The following is a 12,531-nucleotide window of genomic DNA, read 5'->3' as shown; positions in this document are numbered from 1 at the left end:
TGTTATTATGTTATTATATTATCAATAGGATGGTGATGAATGTCACTACAACGATGTGCAATATGACTATCTAAACATAATTGTTCCCAGAACACACACTGTTTGATGAAAATTGAATGTTATATAAATAGGGGAGTCATGATAGCAGTGTTCCAATATCTCAGGGGCTGCCCCAAAGAAGAGGGAGTCAAGCTATTCTCCAAAGCACCTGAGGGCAGGACAAGAAGGAACGGGTGGAAACTAATCAAGGAGAGAAGCAACTTAGAACTAAGGAGAAATTTCCTGACAGTCAGAACAATTAATCAATGGAACAACTTGCTACCAGAAGTTGTGAATTCTCCAACACTGGAAGTTTTTAAGAAGTTGTTGGATAACCATTTGTCTGAAGTGGCATAGGGTTTCCTGCTTAAGCAGGGGGTTGGACTAGAAGACCTCCAAGGTCCCTTCCAACTCTGTTTATTCTATTCTAAATAAAACAAATAAAACACGAGGGGGGGAGGGAAAATCTCTCCATTCACAAGTAAAGGCCAAATAGGCTTTTTAGGCGGATGCCTCGGCATGCATATTTTCCAATGAGACAAACCGAGACAGGAAGATCGTTTTATTACAATTTATCAGAATATTCAGATTCCTCTCATTCAAAGAGGGAACCCCGATCCTTAGCTTACATCCCCTTTTAGAGTTAACATAACAAAGAAAAAATGAAAGAGGAAAGTTGATTGGGCAGGATAAAAGTCACCTCCCCTTTGCATAGGAAATCAGTGACATGTAGTCAAACATGTCACATATTTGCATCCCATGATATCACACATGTTCATTAAAATAAGGCCTGACATCAGAAGAGGAAATAAACCAGACCCCAATTTATACAAACTTTTTTTGATCTGGAGCTAGTCTCCAGCTTGTTTATCAGTATAGGAATGTTAAAAGCTAATAAACCTTTTAAAAGAGAGAGAAAAAGAGAACATCATTTTAAAAGAGAGAAAATAAATCAAATTAAAATACAAAATAACTATGTTAGCAGTGTGCAGAGGCAGCCAAAAAAGCCAATGCAATCCTAAACTGCATTAATCAAGATCAAGGGAGGTACTAATACCACTCTACAAAGCCTTAGTAAGACCACACCTAGAATACTGCATCCATTTTTGGTCACCACGCTATAAAAAAGATGTTGAGACTCTAGAAAGAGTGCAGAGAAGAGCAACCAAGAGGATTAGGGGACTGGAGACTAAAACATACGATGAAGGGTTGCAGGAACTGGGCAGGGCTAGTCCAGTGAAGAGAAGGACCAGGGGAGACAGGATAGCAGCCTTCCAATATTTGAGGGGCTGCCACAGAGAGGAGGGGGTCAAGCTATTTTCCAAAGCCCCCAAAGGCCAGACAAGGAATAATGGATGGAAACTGATCAAGGAGAGATTCAACCTGGAAATACGGAGAAATTTTCTGACAGTGAGAACAATCGACCCATGGAACAGAAGTTGCCTTCAGAATTTGTGGGAGCTTCATCACTTGAGACTTTCAAGAAGAGATTGGACTGCCATCTGTCAGAAATGGTGCAGGGTCTCCTGCTTGGGCGGAGGATTGGACTAGATGACCTACAAGGTCCCTTCCAACTCTGTTAATCTGTAATTAGTTAACAAATGACAAAATCCATGTCATTTGCCCCACAATAGGTAGTGCAAATTCTGTCTATCAGATATCGCAATCGTTTTAATAAAGGAAGACTGGGCCAGTTTATCAACAAAACAAAAGACCTTCAGCTCCAGGTTTACGGGTTTAAGGAGAACAAGACATGGCCCTTCAGGGCATAATAGGATTAACCCACTACTATTTACTAGAAGACACAGAGCTCACTACATTGCACAATCTCCGAAGGGTATTTCAGTCATTGCATCACCCTCAGAAACTTCAACCAAACTTAGCTCAGACAAAAAAAAAAACACCTAGGATTTGTACTTCGCCTATAGAGCCAGCGATGACCTCTACATAACCCCTACATGGCCCCATGGGAGTCTGACAACAGCCAATAGAATACATATCCTTGCACAGGAACAGGAAGGTCAAGTGCAAAGCCCAAGAGAAGGTATAAAAAAAACCCACAATCTCAACTCCATGTGTTCAGCTGCCCCAGGACTACAAACACGTAGTTTTGCTTCATCAATAAATGGAGCCTCTTTCCAATCAGCCTCCAGACTCAATTTTGTCTCCAGTGCCTTTCTCCCACCTTGGAACTGAACCAGACGGATATTTCTTCCCACACTATCTTTAAAAAATGTTGCGCTCAATTGAAGCAACTACAACCCAATCATTTACAAGTCAGTTTTGATCCCCATCGCTCCGTCCTATCTGTAAGAAATTATTCCTAAAAATATAGTCTTCTCCTTCAAATTACAGTGTCAGAGGAGATATCAATGGTCATCCATCATAAGAAACTGCATTATTAAATATTTGTTCTTGATTGTCTTACAAGTAATAAAAGCCTTGGAACATCAAGAAAAGTGACAGCCGCAAAGAATTTGTCCTGTCTCTATTTGGCACTTTTAGAAATCAACAGAGATAGGATCTCTGATAGATGGACCAAGGAAGAAGAAAAGCAGAAAATGAACCATCTCTTCCATCTCTGTCATGAGATTGCAGTCTTATTGTCCGAAGTGGGAGCGATACTGTATGATTTCATCCCAAAACAAGGATAATTTCTTCCACGCATAGGGGATAATTCTGCCAGCTGCTAATCACTTCCAAGCATGGAAGCATAAATATAAAATCCCCGTGTTCGATCTGTACAGAGAATAAGAGAGAAAGGAAGAGAAAGAATTAGAAAGAGAGAGGAAGAAAAATAGAGAGAAAGAGAAAAAGAAGGAGAAGAGAGGAGAAGGAGAAAGGGAAAGGGAAAGGGAAAGAATGAGAGAGAGAGAAAAAGAGAGAAAAGGAGAAGGGAGGGGAAGGAGAAAGAGAAAGGAAGAGAAAGAATGAGAAAGAGAGAGAGAGAAAGAAGAAGGGAGGAGAATGAGAAAAAGGAGAAGGGAGGAGAAAGAGAAAGGGAAAGAATGAGAGAGAGAAAAAGAGAGAGAAAGAGAAAAGGAGAAGGGAGGAGAAAAAGAAAGGAAGAGAAAGAATGGGAAAGAGAGAAAAAGAAGGAGAAGGAAGAGAATGAGAATGAGAAAGAGAAAGAGAAAAAGAGAGAAAGAAAAGGAGAAGGGAGGAGAAGGAGAAAGAGAAAGGAAGAGAAAGAATGAGAAAGAGAGAGAAAAAGAAGAAGGGAGGAGAAGGAGAAAAAGAAGGGAGGAGAAAGAGAAAGGGAAAGAATGAGAGAGAGAGCGAGAGAGAGAAAGAGAGGGAAAGAGAAAAGGAGAAGGGAGGAGAAGGAGAAAGAGAAAGGAAGAGAAAGAATGAGAAAGAGAGAGAGAAAGAAAAAGGGAGGAGAATGAGAAAAAGGAGAAGGGAGGAGAAAGAGAAAGGGAAAGAATGAGTGAGAGAGAGAGAGAGCGAGAGAAAGAGAGGGAAAGAGAAAAGGAGAAGGGAGGAGAAAGAGAAAGAAAGAGAAAGAATGAGAGAGAGAAAAAGAAGGAGAAGGAAGAGAATGAGAAAGAGAGAAAGAGAGAGAGAAAGAGAGAGAAAGAAAAGGAGAAGGGAGGAGAAGGAGAAAGAGAAAGGAAGAGAAAGAATGAGAAAGAGAAAAAGAAGAAGGGAGGAGAAAGAGAAAGGAAGAGAAAGAATGAGAAAGAGACAGAGAAAAAGAAGGAGAAGGGAGGAGAATGAGAAAGAGACAGAGACAGAGACAGAGACAGAGAGAATTGTCCTGTGGATAAGAAATACCTGATTCTTTGAATCTGACAGTCTTTCCCATTCAGCACACTGCTGAGGAGGTCCATGGCACTGTCTTTCAACTGGTTGCAATCCAACCTTGCCAGGGAGAAAAGGGAGGGAAAAAAACAAAGCATTTTCCATTAATCCAAGATGGAGAGAAGAAAGAAATGGATGGGTTATTTGAGCGCAGATGGAGAAATGGTGGCTGTGAGAACATTTGACCAAAGGGGGCTGGCTGGGTGTGAACCGTGTGAACCGAGGCAATAATCTGTCTTGAACCTATCTTAAGGAAGATGAAGACTGGACAGAGCAGGGAGATTCAAATTCTAGTTTTCTTCAGCCAGAGGTCTATGGAGATTCTCCATCATCCAGGTCATGGTTGTCCCAATGATGTGGGTTTTTTTTTTCTTTTCCTAAAGACAACTAGATTTTCTTGGGGATTTTTTTGTTTGAAAACGTTTTGCTTCTTATCCAAGAAGCTACTTCTGAACTGAAGAACCGGAGAAGCTTCTTGGGTGAGAAGTGAAACGTTTTCAAGCAAAAAAAAAAAAAAAACGCAAGCAAGTCCAGTTGCCTCTTGAAAAAAAGCATGTGGTGGCGCAGCAGACTAAAGTGCTATTAAGTAGCACCAGCTGCCTGCAATTACTGCAAGTTCAAATCTCACCACGCTCAAGGTCGACTCAGCCTTCCATCCTTTCGAGGCAGGTAAAATGAGGACCCGGATTGTGGGGGCAATAAGCTGACTTTGTGTAAAAAAGAACACCGCTTAGGGGGCCCCCGAAAGCCCTACTAAGCAGGTATATACAAAAATATGAAGGCTATTGCTTAATGCATTGTAAGCCGCCCTGAGTCTCCGGAGAAGGGCAGCATATAAATCGAACCAATAAATAAATACAATAAATAAATGTTTGGGACCTGAGCCATGGAAATTCCCAGAAACAATCCAAGAAGCTCTCAACTCTGAAGTGAACCTAGCTGGGGCCATCTTTGAAGCTTCAGGGTTGCCACTAGATGGGAGGGGGAGGGAAATAGTTAACTGGGGCTTTGCAGTCAAAACAAAAGGTGGGAACCAAGGTCATTCCAACAGGTGACTGGGAGAGGAGAGGAGGAGCGAAGTAACCAAGCAACCGGCCAGCACTTCTATCGGACCATGTGACTGATGACTTGGGAGAAAGGAGAAACTTTGACTTTTTAATCGGGTGAAAACCGCGGGAACCTTCAGAGTCGGTTTTTATCAGTTGTGCCAATGTGGTGTATCCAATAAAATGTTCTTTGAGGAATCTACCTGCCTCGGAGTTCTGCTTTCAATGGGTGCATTACTTAGAACGCTGACATTAGTGTTATGGGGAAGAGGGTAAAAGTACTGAATGAGAAGAGGGGAGATCCAAGTTCTAATTCACCCCAGCCGTGGAAGGTCCAGGGGGGATTTTGGGCCAGTTCCTCCCTCTCAACCCAAGGAGTGTGATAGTGTAGTGGGGAAAGTTCCTGTTGTGGGAGAAAAATACAAGGAGGGAGAATTTTGTACACCACCATGGACTCCTGAATGAAAGACAGGATATGCATTTAATAACTGTGTAATCAAGCTGTGGTGAGCCTCGTCTCATTTCAAATCCTGGATAAAACCAGGGGTGAGATTCAGCTGGTTTGGACCGATTCAGGCAAACCGGATGTTAATTTTACATCTGGTTCGCCAAACCAGTAGTTGCAAGGACTGGCTGACCCCGCCCACCCCACCCCGCCCCTCCCAGGAGTCTCCACATGGCCTGTTTTGGATGCCAGGTAAGTGCAGGGCCCACTCGGAGGCTCTGGGAAGGCGAAAAATGGGTCTACTGGAAGTACCGGAAGTCCGGAAATGCCCCCGTTTCTGGCCTCCAGAGCCCGGGGAGGCTGTTTTTGCCCTCCCAGAGGCTCGAAGAAAGCCTCCAGCGCCTGGGGAGGGCGAAAAACAAGCCTACTGGAAGTACCGGAAGTCTAGAAATGGGGCCTTTTCTGGCCTCCGGAGAGCCTCCGCACCCCGGGGGAGGCCATTTTCACACTCCCGGAGGCTCAAGGAAAGCCCCTGGAGCCTGGGGAGGGCAAAAACGCCCCCACCCACCATGGTGCAGTAGGCCACGCGCCCATGGCCACGCCCACCCAGCAACCAGGCAGAGAACCAGTTGTTAAAATTTTTCAATCCCACCCCTGGATAAAACCTACCTGAGACTGCGGCAGTAAAGAAGCTGAGAGAGAAGACTTTGCAAGATGTGATAAGTGAGACAATTGGAGAGATTGGCTTCTTCCACACACGCCTCTGATGTCTGTAGAACGTAAGCCAAGGCGGAGCAATTCATCGGGGTCAACATTCCAGCTAAGTTCTCCGTTTTCATGGCCTCCTCAACATTGGCAGCCACGTCTGTGTGTTGAAGCTCGTGTAAGCACCGCACGAGGTTCACAGTCCTGCAGGAGACCACTTGGTCCACTGCCAGGAAATTCTGGAAGAGGCCCACCACGTGACTCTGGTAGCCGTGGTGCTCGTCCCTCACCAGGAACCAATCGGACAAGACTTTGTTCACCTGTGAGGAAAGGAGACCAACAAGGAAGCGTATAAAAATGTCGAGGTGTCCATCCTCGGATTGTAAGGATCTCTGGATGGCGTTTTTTACATGGTTGACAAAGCCCAGCTTGGGCCAAGACATGCCACTTTCGACAAAGAGGTCAAAGAGGGCCCGCTTTGCCACGGAATAATAATAAGTAGCCGCTAGATATTCCTGAAACGTTAAGTGGGAGAAATAGTAGATGCTAGAAAACGGGGTCTCCTCCTTAAGCAAGATTCTATTGGACAAGCTGAAGTGAAGGGAAGAGAGGTCAACTCCGTAGGCTTTCATATCCTGCTCAAAAAACATGTACTTCCTCTTGATCAGGCTGTAGAAGGCCAGTCGGCCTAACCCATTCATCACCTTCTTGCCGTTGTTCACCATTGGTTCAATCCGGAGGACTTCCTTCTGTTTCCCTTGCCAATCACTGCACAGCAATATTTTAAAGTAATAGGAATAGATTTCCGACAAAGTCTTAGGAACGGCTGAAGTTTCAGGAGGCCGATCAGCACCCGTTAGAAAATAGCCCATCGACGAGCCACAGATGCAGCAAAACGCTGGCACGGTGCAGAGGGCATACAAGGACTTGTTGGCCTTGAGATGTTGCATCACGCCATCTGCTAAACTTTGGTTTTCGCTGAACATGTGATCTAAATAGTTTTTGATTTCTGTATCTCCGAAACCTTGTACCTCGGTCAACCGGTCTACGAGACCCCCTGGGATTTGGCTGGTTGCTGTTGGCCGAGAAGTAATCCAGATGGACATCTTTCGCAACAGGTGTCCTCGGATGATGTTGGTGATTAGGTTGTCCACTTGGATTTCCTTCTGGGGGTCCGTGCAAACCGTTGTGTTGGAAAAATCTAGAAGCGTCTTGAATTCGTCGAGTCCATCCAGGATCAGAAGGGTTCTGGCACCACTCATGGAAAGGCGGCTCGGGTCCATTAAATGGGGGGCTGCCAGCCTGACCAGCTTCTCAGCCGACAGTTTTTCGTAAGCGTTCAGTTCCCGAAAAGTGAGCGGCAAAACAAACGTAAATTTTTTGCTCAGCTCTCTCTTCGCCCAAGCGTGGACAAAGAATTTGACCAAGGTGCTCTTGCCGATTCCTGCCACACCAATCGTCACCAAGATCCGTGGAGGTCTGCTTAACTTAGAGAGAGGCAGGAAGAGTTTCTCCAAGGGGATCTTCTTGGAGATGTTCCTTAAGCCATTGGTGGTTTCAATCTGTATGAAATCGTGCTGCTTCTGCTGGAGATCGCTCAGACCTTCCACGAGGAGGAGATCGGTCAACCTCTCCAAAGGGATGAGTTCTGGGTTAGCACCACACCAGGTCTGAAGACCTTCAATGTGCCTTTGGACCATTGGTTCTGTGAAGAAAGAAGGAAGAGAATGACCAAATGACCAGAGATACAGGAATGTCACATCAGGGATTGGGGTATTTGTCTAATAAGCCACAGGTGGCTGGCAAGACCTTCATTATTTATTTTATTTATATTTATATATTTGTTTGTTTGTTTGTCTGTTTGTTTGTTTGTTTGTCAAGCACATATAACAGGTAGAAGTATAAACATAATTTGAATACATAAAAAGAGTAAGAGTAAAAAGGAATATTAGGACAGGGACGGAAGGCACGCTGGTGCTCTTATGCACGCCCCTTACAGACCTCTTAGGAATGGGGTGAGGTCCACAGTAGACAGTCTTAAGTTTAAAGTTATGGGGGTTTGGAGATGAAACCACAAAGTCAGGTGGTGCATTCCAGGCATTGACCACTCTGTTGCTGAAGTCATATATTCTGCAATAGTTTGGAACGGTTTACCTTGAGTTTGCTTCTACTGTCTGCTCGTGTATTGTTGCGGTTGAAGGTGAAGCAGTCATTGACAGGTAAGGTGTTGTGGCAGATGATTTTGTGTACTATTTATTTATTTATTTATTTATTTATTTATTTATTTATTTATTGGTTCGATTTATATGCCGCCCTTCTCCGGAGACTCAGAGCGGCTTACAATGCGTTAAGCAATAGCCTTCATACTTTTGTATATACCTGCTCAGTAGGGCTTTTGGCCCCCCCCTAAGCGGTGTTCTTTTTTATACAAAGTCAGCTTATTGCCCCCACAAACCGGGTCCTCATTTTACCTACCTCGAAAGGATGGAAGGCTGAGTCAACCTTGAGCCTGGTGAGATTCGAACTTGCAGTAATTGCAGGCAGCTGGTGTTACTTAACAGTGCTTTAGTCTGCTGCACCACCAAGGCTCTTACTACACTTAGGTCAGACCGAAGGCGGTGTAGTTCTAAGTTGTCTAAGCCCAAAATTTCAAGCCTGGTGTCATAAGGTATTCTGTTGTGAGCAGAGGAGTGGAGGACTCTTCTCATGAAATACCTCTGCACTCACCCAATTGTATTTATGTCCGATATGCAGTGCGGGTTCCAGGCAGATGAGCTGTATTCGAGAATTGGTCTAGCAAAGGTTTTGTATGCTCTAGTTAGCAGTACAATATTACCGGAGAAGAAGCTTCGCAGGATTAGGTTAACAACTCTTAATGCCTTTTTGGCAATGTTGTTACAGTGAACTCTGGCACTACATTTCAATAAGGCTGAAGGGGAGGGCTCTCTTCTAAATACAATCCCTTCTTTTTCATGAATCAAACAGCATGATGCTCAGCACTGAAAGATACAGAGTAAGTTGCTTGATGTTTAAGGCTTTGAAAGGTATAATAGGAATCCCCTCCAAAATTCTGGAGGAACTGGAGACAATTCTATCAGCCAATGTTGGTTTCAAAGGGAAATGAAAGTTCAAGTTATTTCTTCTTTATATATTTAGAATCTCCCGTATAGGGAAGAACCCTAAACCAATATCCATACAAGGCCAGGAGTGGTTGAAGCATCTTGAAAGAAACATGGTCCGTGGAGTAAAGTCACTTTTATTTTTATTTTTCTTATCTTGAGGTTAAAGACTAGCAAACCCTGAAAACTGTCTAGATGACTCACATACAAAAGTATTTTTCATAACCTTCAGTGGAGGAGGAGGAGGAGGAAAAGAAGAAGAAGAAGAAGAAGAAGAAGAAGAAGAAGAAGAAGAAGAAGAAGAAGAAGAAGAAGAAGAAGAAGAAGAAGAAGAAGAAGAAGAAGAAGAAGATTCCAAGCTGTTTTTTGTAATTGACAAAATCCTGTTAGTCAATTGCAAAAGGCAGCTTTATGTGGAACAGCTCACATCCTGTGAGGATATCTTTAATACCATCAAACAACATCTGCTTATCCCAGGTCTTTGGGAAAAACTCAACAGGTGGGCAAAAATGCCAAATCCAGCCGAAACATCTGGCTGACTATGCACCCAACTGCAATAAAATAGAGCAAGAATGCATCCCCTGGTAAGACTATCTACTCACCATCCATCAGGGATTTGCTGGGATCATTAGCTGCAATAGAGTGTTGACTGCATGTAGCAGACAAATTCCACCATGTTCATCCTTCAAAACTGTCTACTTGATGCATCCCATGGGATGTCTTACTGGAAAAGCCTTTATCCATGATTCTGAAGGAGGGAAAAAAAGATTATTGCTAAGGCAGAAGGGAAAAAAAATCAACCTTTTCAATACATCATTTCTTCTCTCTATTTCTGTTGTTGTATGTCCTTCTAAGCATGCTAAAAAGCAGAGACATCACCTTGCCAACAAAAGTGCGTATAGTCAAGGTGATGGTTTTCCCAGTTGCAATGGATGGCTGTGAAAGTTGGACCATAAGGAAGGCTGAGCGCCAAAGAATGGAGGCTTTTGAACTCTGGTGCTGGAGAAGACTCCTGAGAGTCCCTTGGACTGCAAGGCGATCCAACCGGTTAGTCCTAGAGGAGATCAACCCTGACGGCTCTTTCGAAGGCCAGATCCTGAAGAGGAAACTCAAATACTTTGGCCACCTAATGAGGAGGAAGGACTCACTGGAGAAGAGCCTAATGCTGGGAACGATGGAGGGCAAAAGAAGAAGGGGAAGGGAGAGAAGGAGGTGGCTGGATGGAGTCACTGAAGCAGTCGGCATGAGCTTAAATGGACTCTGGGGAATGGTAGAGGACAGGAAGGCCTGGAGGAACGTTGTCCATCGGGTCGCGATGGGTCGGACACAACTTCGCAACTAACAACAACATCCTTCTATTGTCCTAATAGCAGCACCCAACTAGCAGCATAAAACACAAGAAGAACAAAAGGACTTGATCAATCCCAACTCGCCATCTTTATCTATCCAGGAACAAAGACAAGAGAATGTATGTCAACTACGTCTGAGCTTTACTCATGAGTTGGAAAAATACTCGGGATTGTGGTCTGCATTACTAAAACAGCCTTGTCCAGAAACCTGGAGCTCAGCAATTGCAGATGCAACATCCTCATAGCTCTGCTGAGTTATGGGACACCTATGTTGAGAAGCTGAGCTTTTAGTTCTGCAGCTGTTATCATGTGAAACCAAGATTGAAGGATGGCTTCTATTAACTGGGTTTTATTGCTGGGTCGCTTCTGACTAACAAGTTTCTTTTGTCGGCTCCATAGACTTTTCATTGGGTTAAGGTCTGGGCTATTCCCAGGCCATTCCAGCAGTGGAATAGGATTATCTTGAAACTCCAAAAAAAAAAAAAAAAAAGTGGTGTTATTAGCCATCAAACCTCAAAAATACACTTTTCCCAAAAAGGTTTTCACAATTTTGACCACTACTGTATATTGCATTGTTTTTCTTTTTTCATTTTGTTTCAGTGTCCCTCAATATGTGCTTTACTATTATCTTGAAGAATGGCTGAATGTGTAGGATAAACTTTCGTATTAAAGAGGGGGGGGGGAACCCCACATAGCTACGTCTGCAAAAGGAAAATGACTGAGATAGTCCCATCTCTTCAGGAAATAAAAAAATAAAAATAAAAATAAAAACTCCTCTGCTGAAAAGCTCTGCCAGGCAACCCAAATGGTGGTAGGACAGGACTCAGGTCTCCAAAAACAAAAATGAATTTGCATTTTGTATCATTAACACCGTTAACGATTCTCGCTCTCCATTTTGTGAAGCTTCCCCAGGATTTGATTCTACTGATTCTAGGTTGAAGCTACGAATGTTTCCTGCAAACATCTTCAGCCATTTCCCTTGCTTGTGGTATTAAATTTAAAACTTAACAAAACTATCCCTTACTGGTTACGTTTCCCATGTACACATCTCCACATCAGTGGCCACAAGATGGTATAATGTGACTGCTGTCAGAAGGCACACAACCGGTTTAAGCTTTGAAGGAACAGGCCAAATCTTGGCTGCACCGTTGTCAGGAATGCAAGTCTTTTAGCTACCTTATCGGGAAAGAAATTTAAAATAGTTTTTGCTTTCTTCTGTTTTTTTTTTTTTTAAAAAACACCCCCAAAATACAGGTTACAACCACGATTGAGCTCAAAATTTCTGTTGTTAAGTGAGACAGTTATTACCCTGTGTCCCCCAAAATAAGACATCCCCTGATAATAAGCCCAATTGGGTTTTTGAGCGCATGGCAATAAGGCCAAGCACTTATTCCAGGGTTCAAAAAAATATAAGACAGGGTCTTATTTTCGGAAAAACATGGTATCTATCCTATCCTATCTATCTATCTATCTATCTATCAATCGATCTATCTATCTATCTATCGATCGATCGATCTATCATCTCTCTTTCTCTCTCACTCTCATCTATCTTTCTATCTATCTATCTATCTATCTATCTATCTATCATCTATCTATCTATCTATCATCTCTCTCATCTATCTATCATCTCTCTCTTTCTCTCATCTCTCTTTCTATCTATCTATCTATCATCTCTCTATCATTTATCTATCATCTCTTTCTCATCTATCTATCTATCATTTATCTATCTATCATCTCTCTTTCTCTCGCTCTCTCTCATCTATCTTTCTATCATCTCTTTCTCTCTCTCTCTTATCTATCTATCATCCCTCTCTCTCTCTCATCTATCTTTCATCTCTTTCTCTCTCTCTCATCTTTCTATTTATCATCTCTCTCTCTCTCATCTATCTTTCTATCTATCATCTCTCTCATCTATCTTTCTATCTATCATCTCTCTATCTATCATCTCTCTATCATCTATCTATCTATCTATCTATCTATCTATCTATCTATCTATCTATCTATGTACCTACCTACCTACCTAC

General features: G+C 43.0%; 1 protein-coding gene across 1 annotated transcript in view; it reads right to left on the bottom strand.

Annotated features, from left to right (window-relative positions):
• Positions 1-9,783, bottom strand: part of NLRC3 (NLR family CARD domain containing 3) — a 39,632-nt gene extending 29,849 nt beyond the window's left edge. Inside the window, exons 1-3 of the mRNA XM_070955090.1 lie at positions 9,761-9,783; positions 6,004-7,744; positions 3,817-3,903 (exon numbers count right to left, since the gene is read on the bottom strand). Of these exons, the coding sequence (XP_070811191.1) occupies positions 3,817-3,903; positions 6,004-7,744; positions 9,761-9,767 (1,835 nt within the window). The 5' untranslated portion in view covers positions 9,768-9,783. The remainder of the gene's footprint in view (positions 1-3,816; positions 3,904-6,003; positions 7,745-9,760) is intronic.
• Positions 9,784-12,531: the final 2,748 nt, after the last annotated feature.

This window comes from Pituophis catenifer, unplaced genomic scaffold (assembly GCF_029215685.1).
Source record: "Pituophis catenifer annectens isolate HBS135680 unplaced genomic scaffold, rPitCat1.0.hap2 SCAF_16, whole genome shotgun sequence".
NCBI classification, from domain to species: domain Eukaryota; kingdom Metazoa; phylum Chordata; class Lepidosauria; order Squamata; family Colubridae; genus Pituophis; species Pituophis catenifer.
This window is presented reverse-complemented; position numbering and strand designations above follow the sequence as displayed.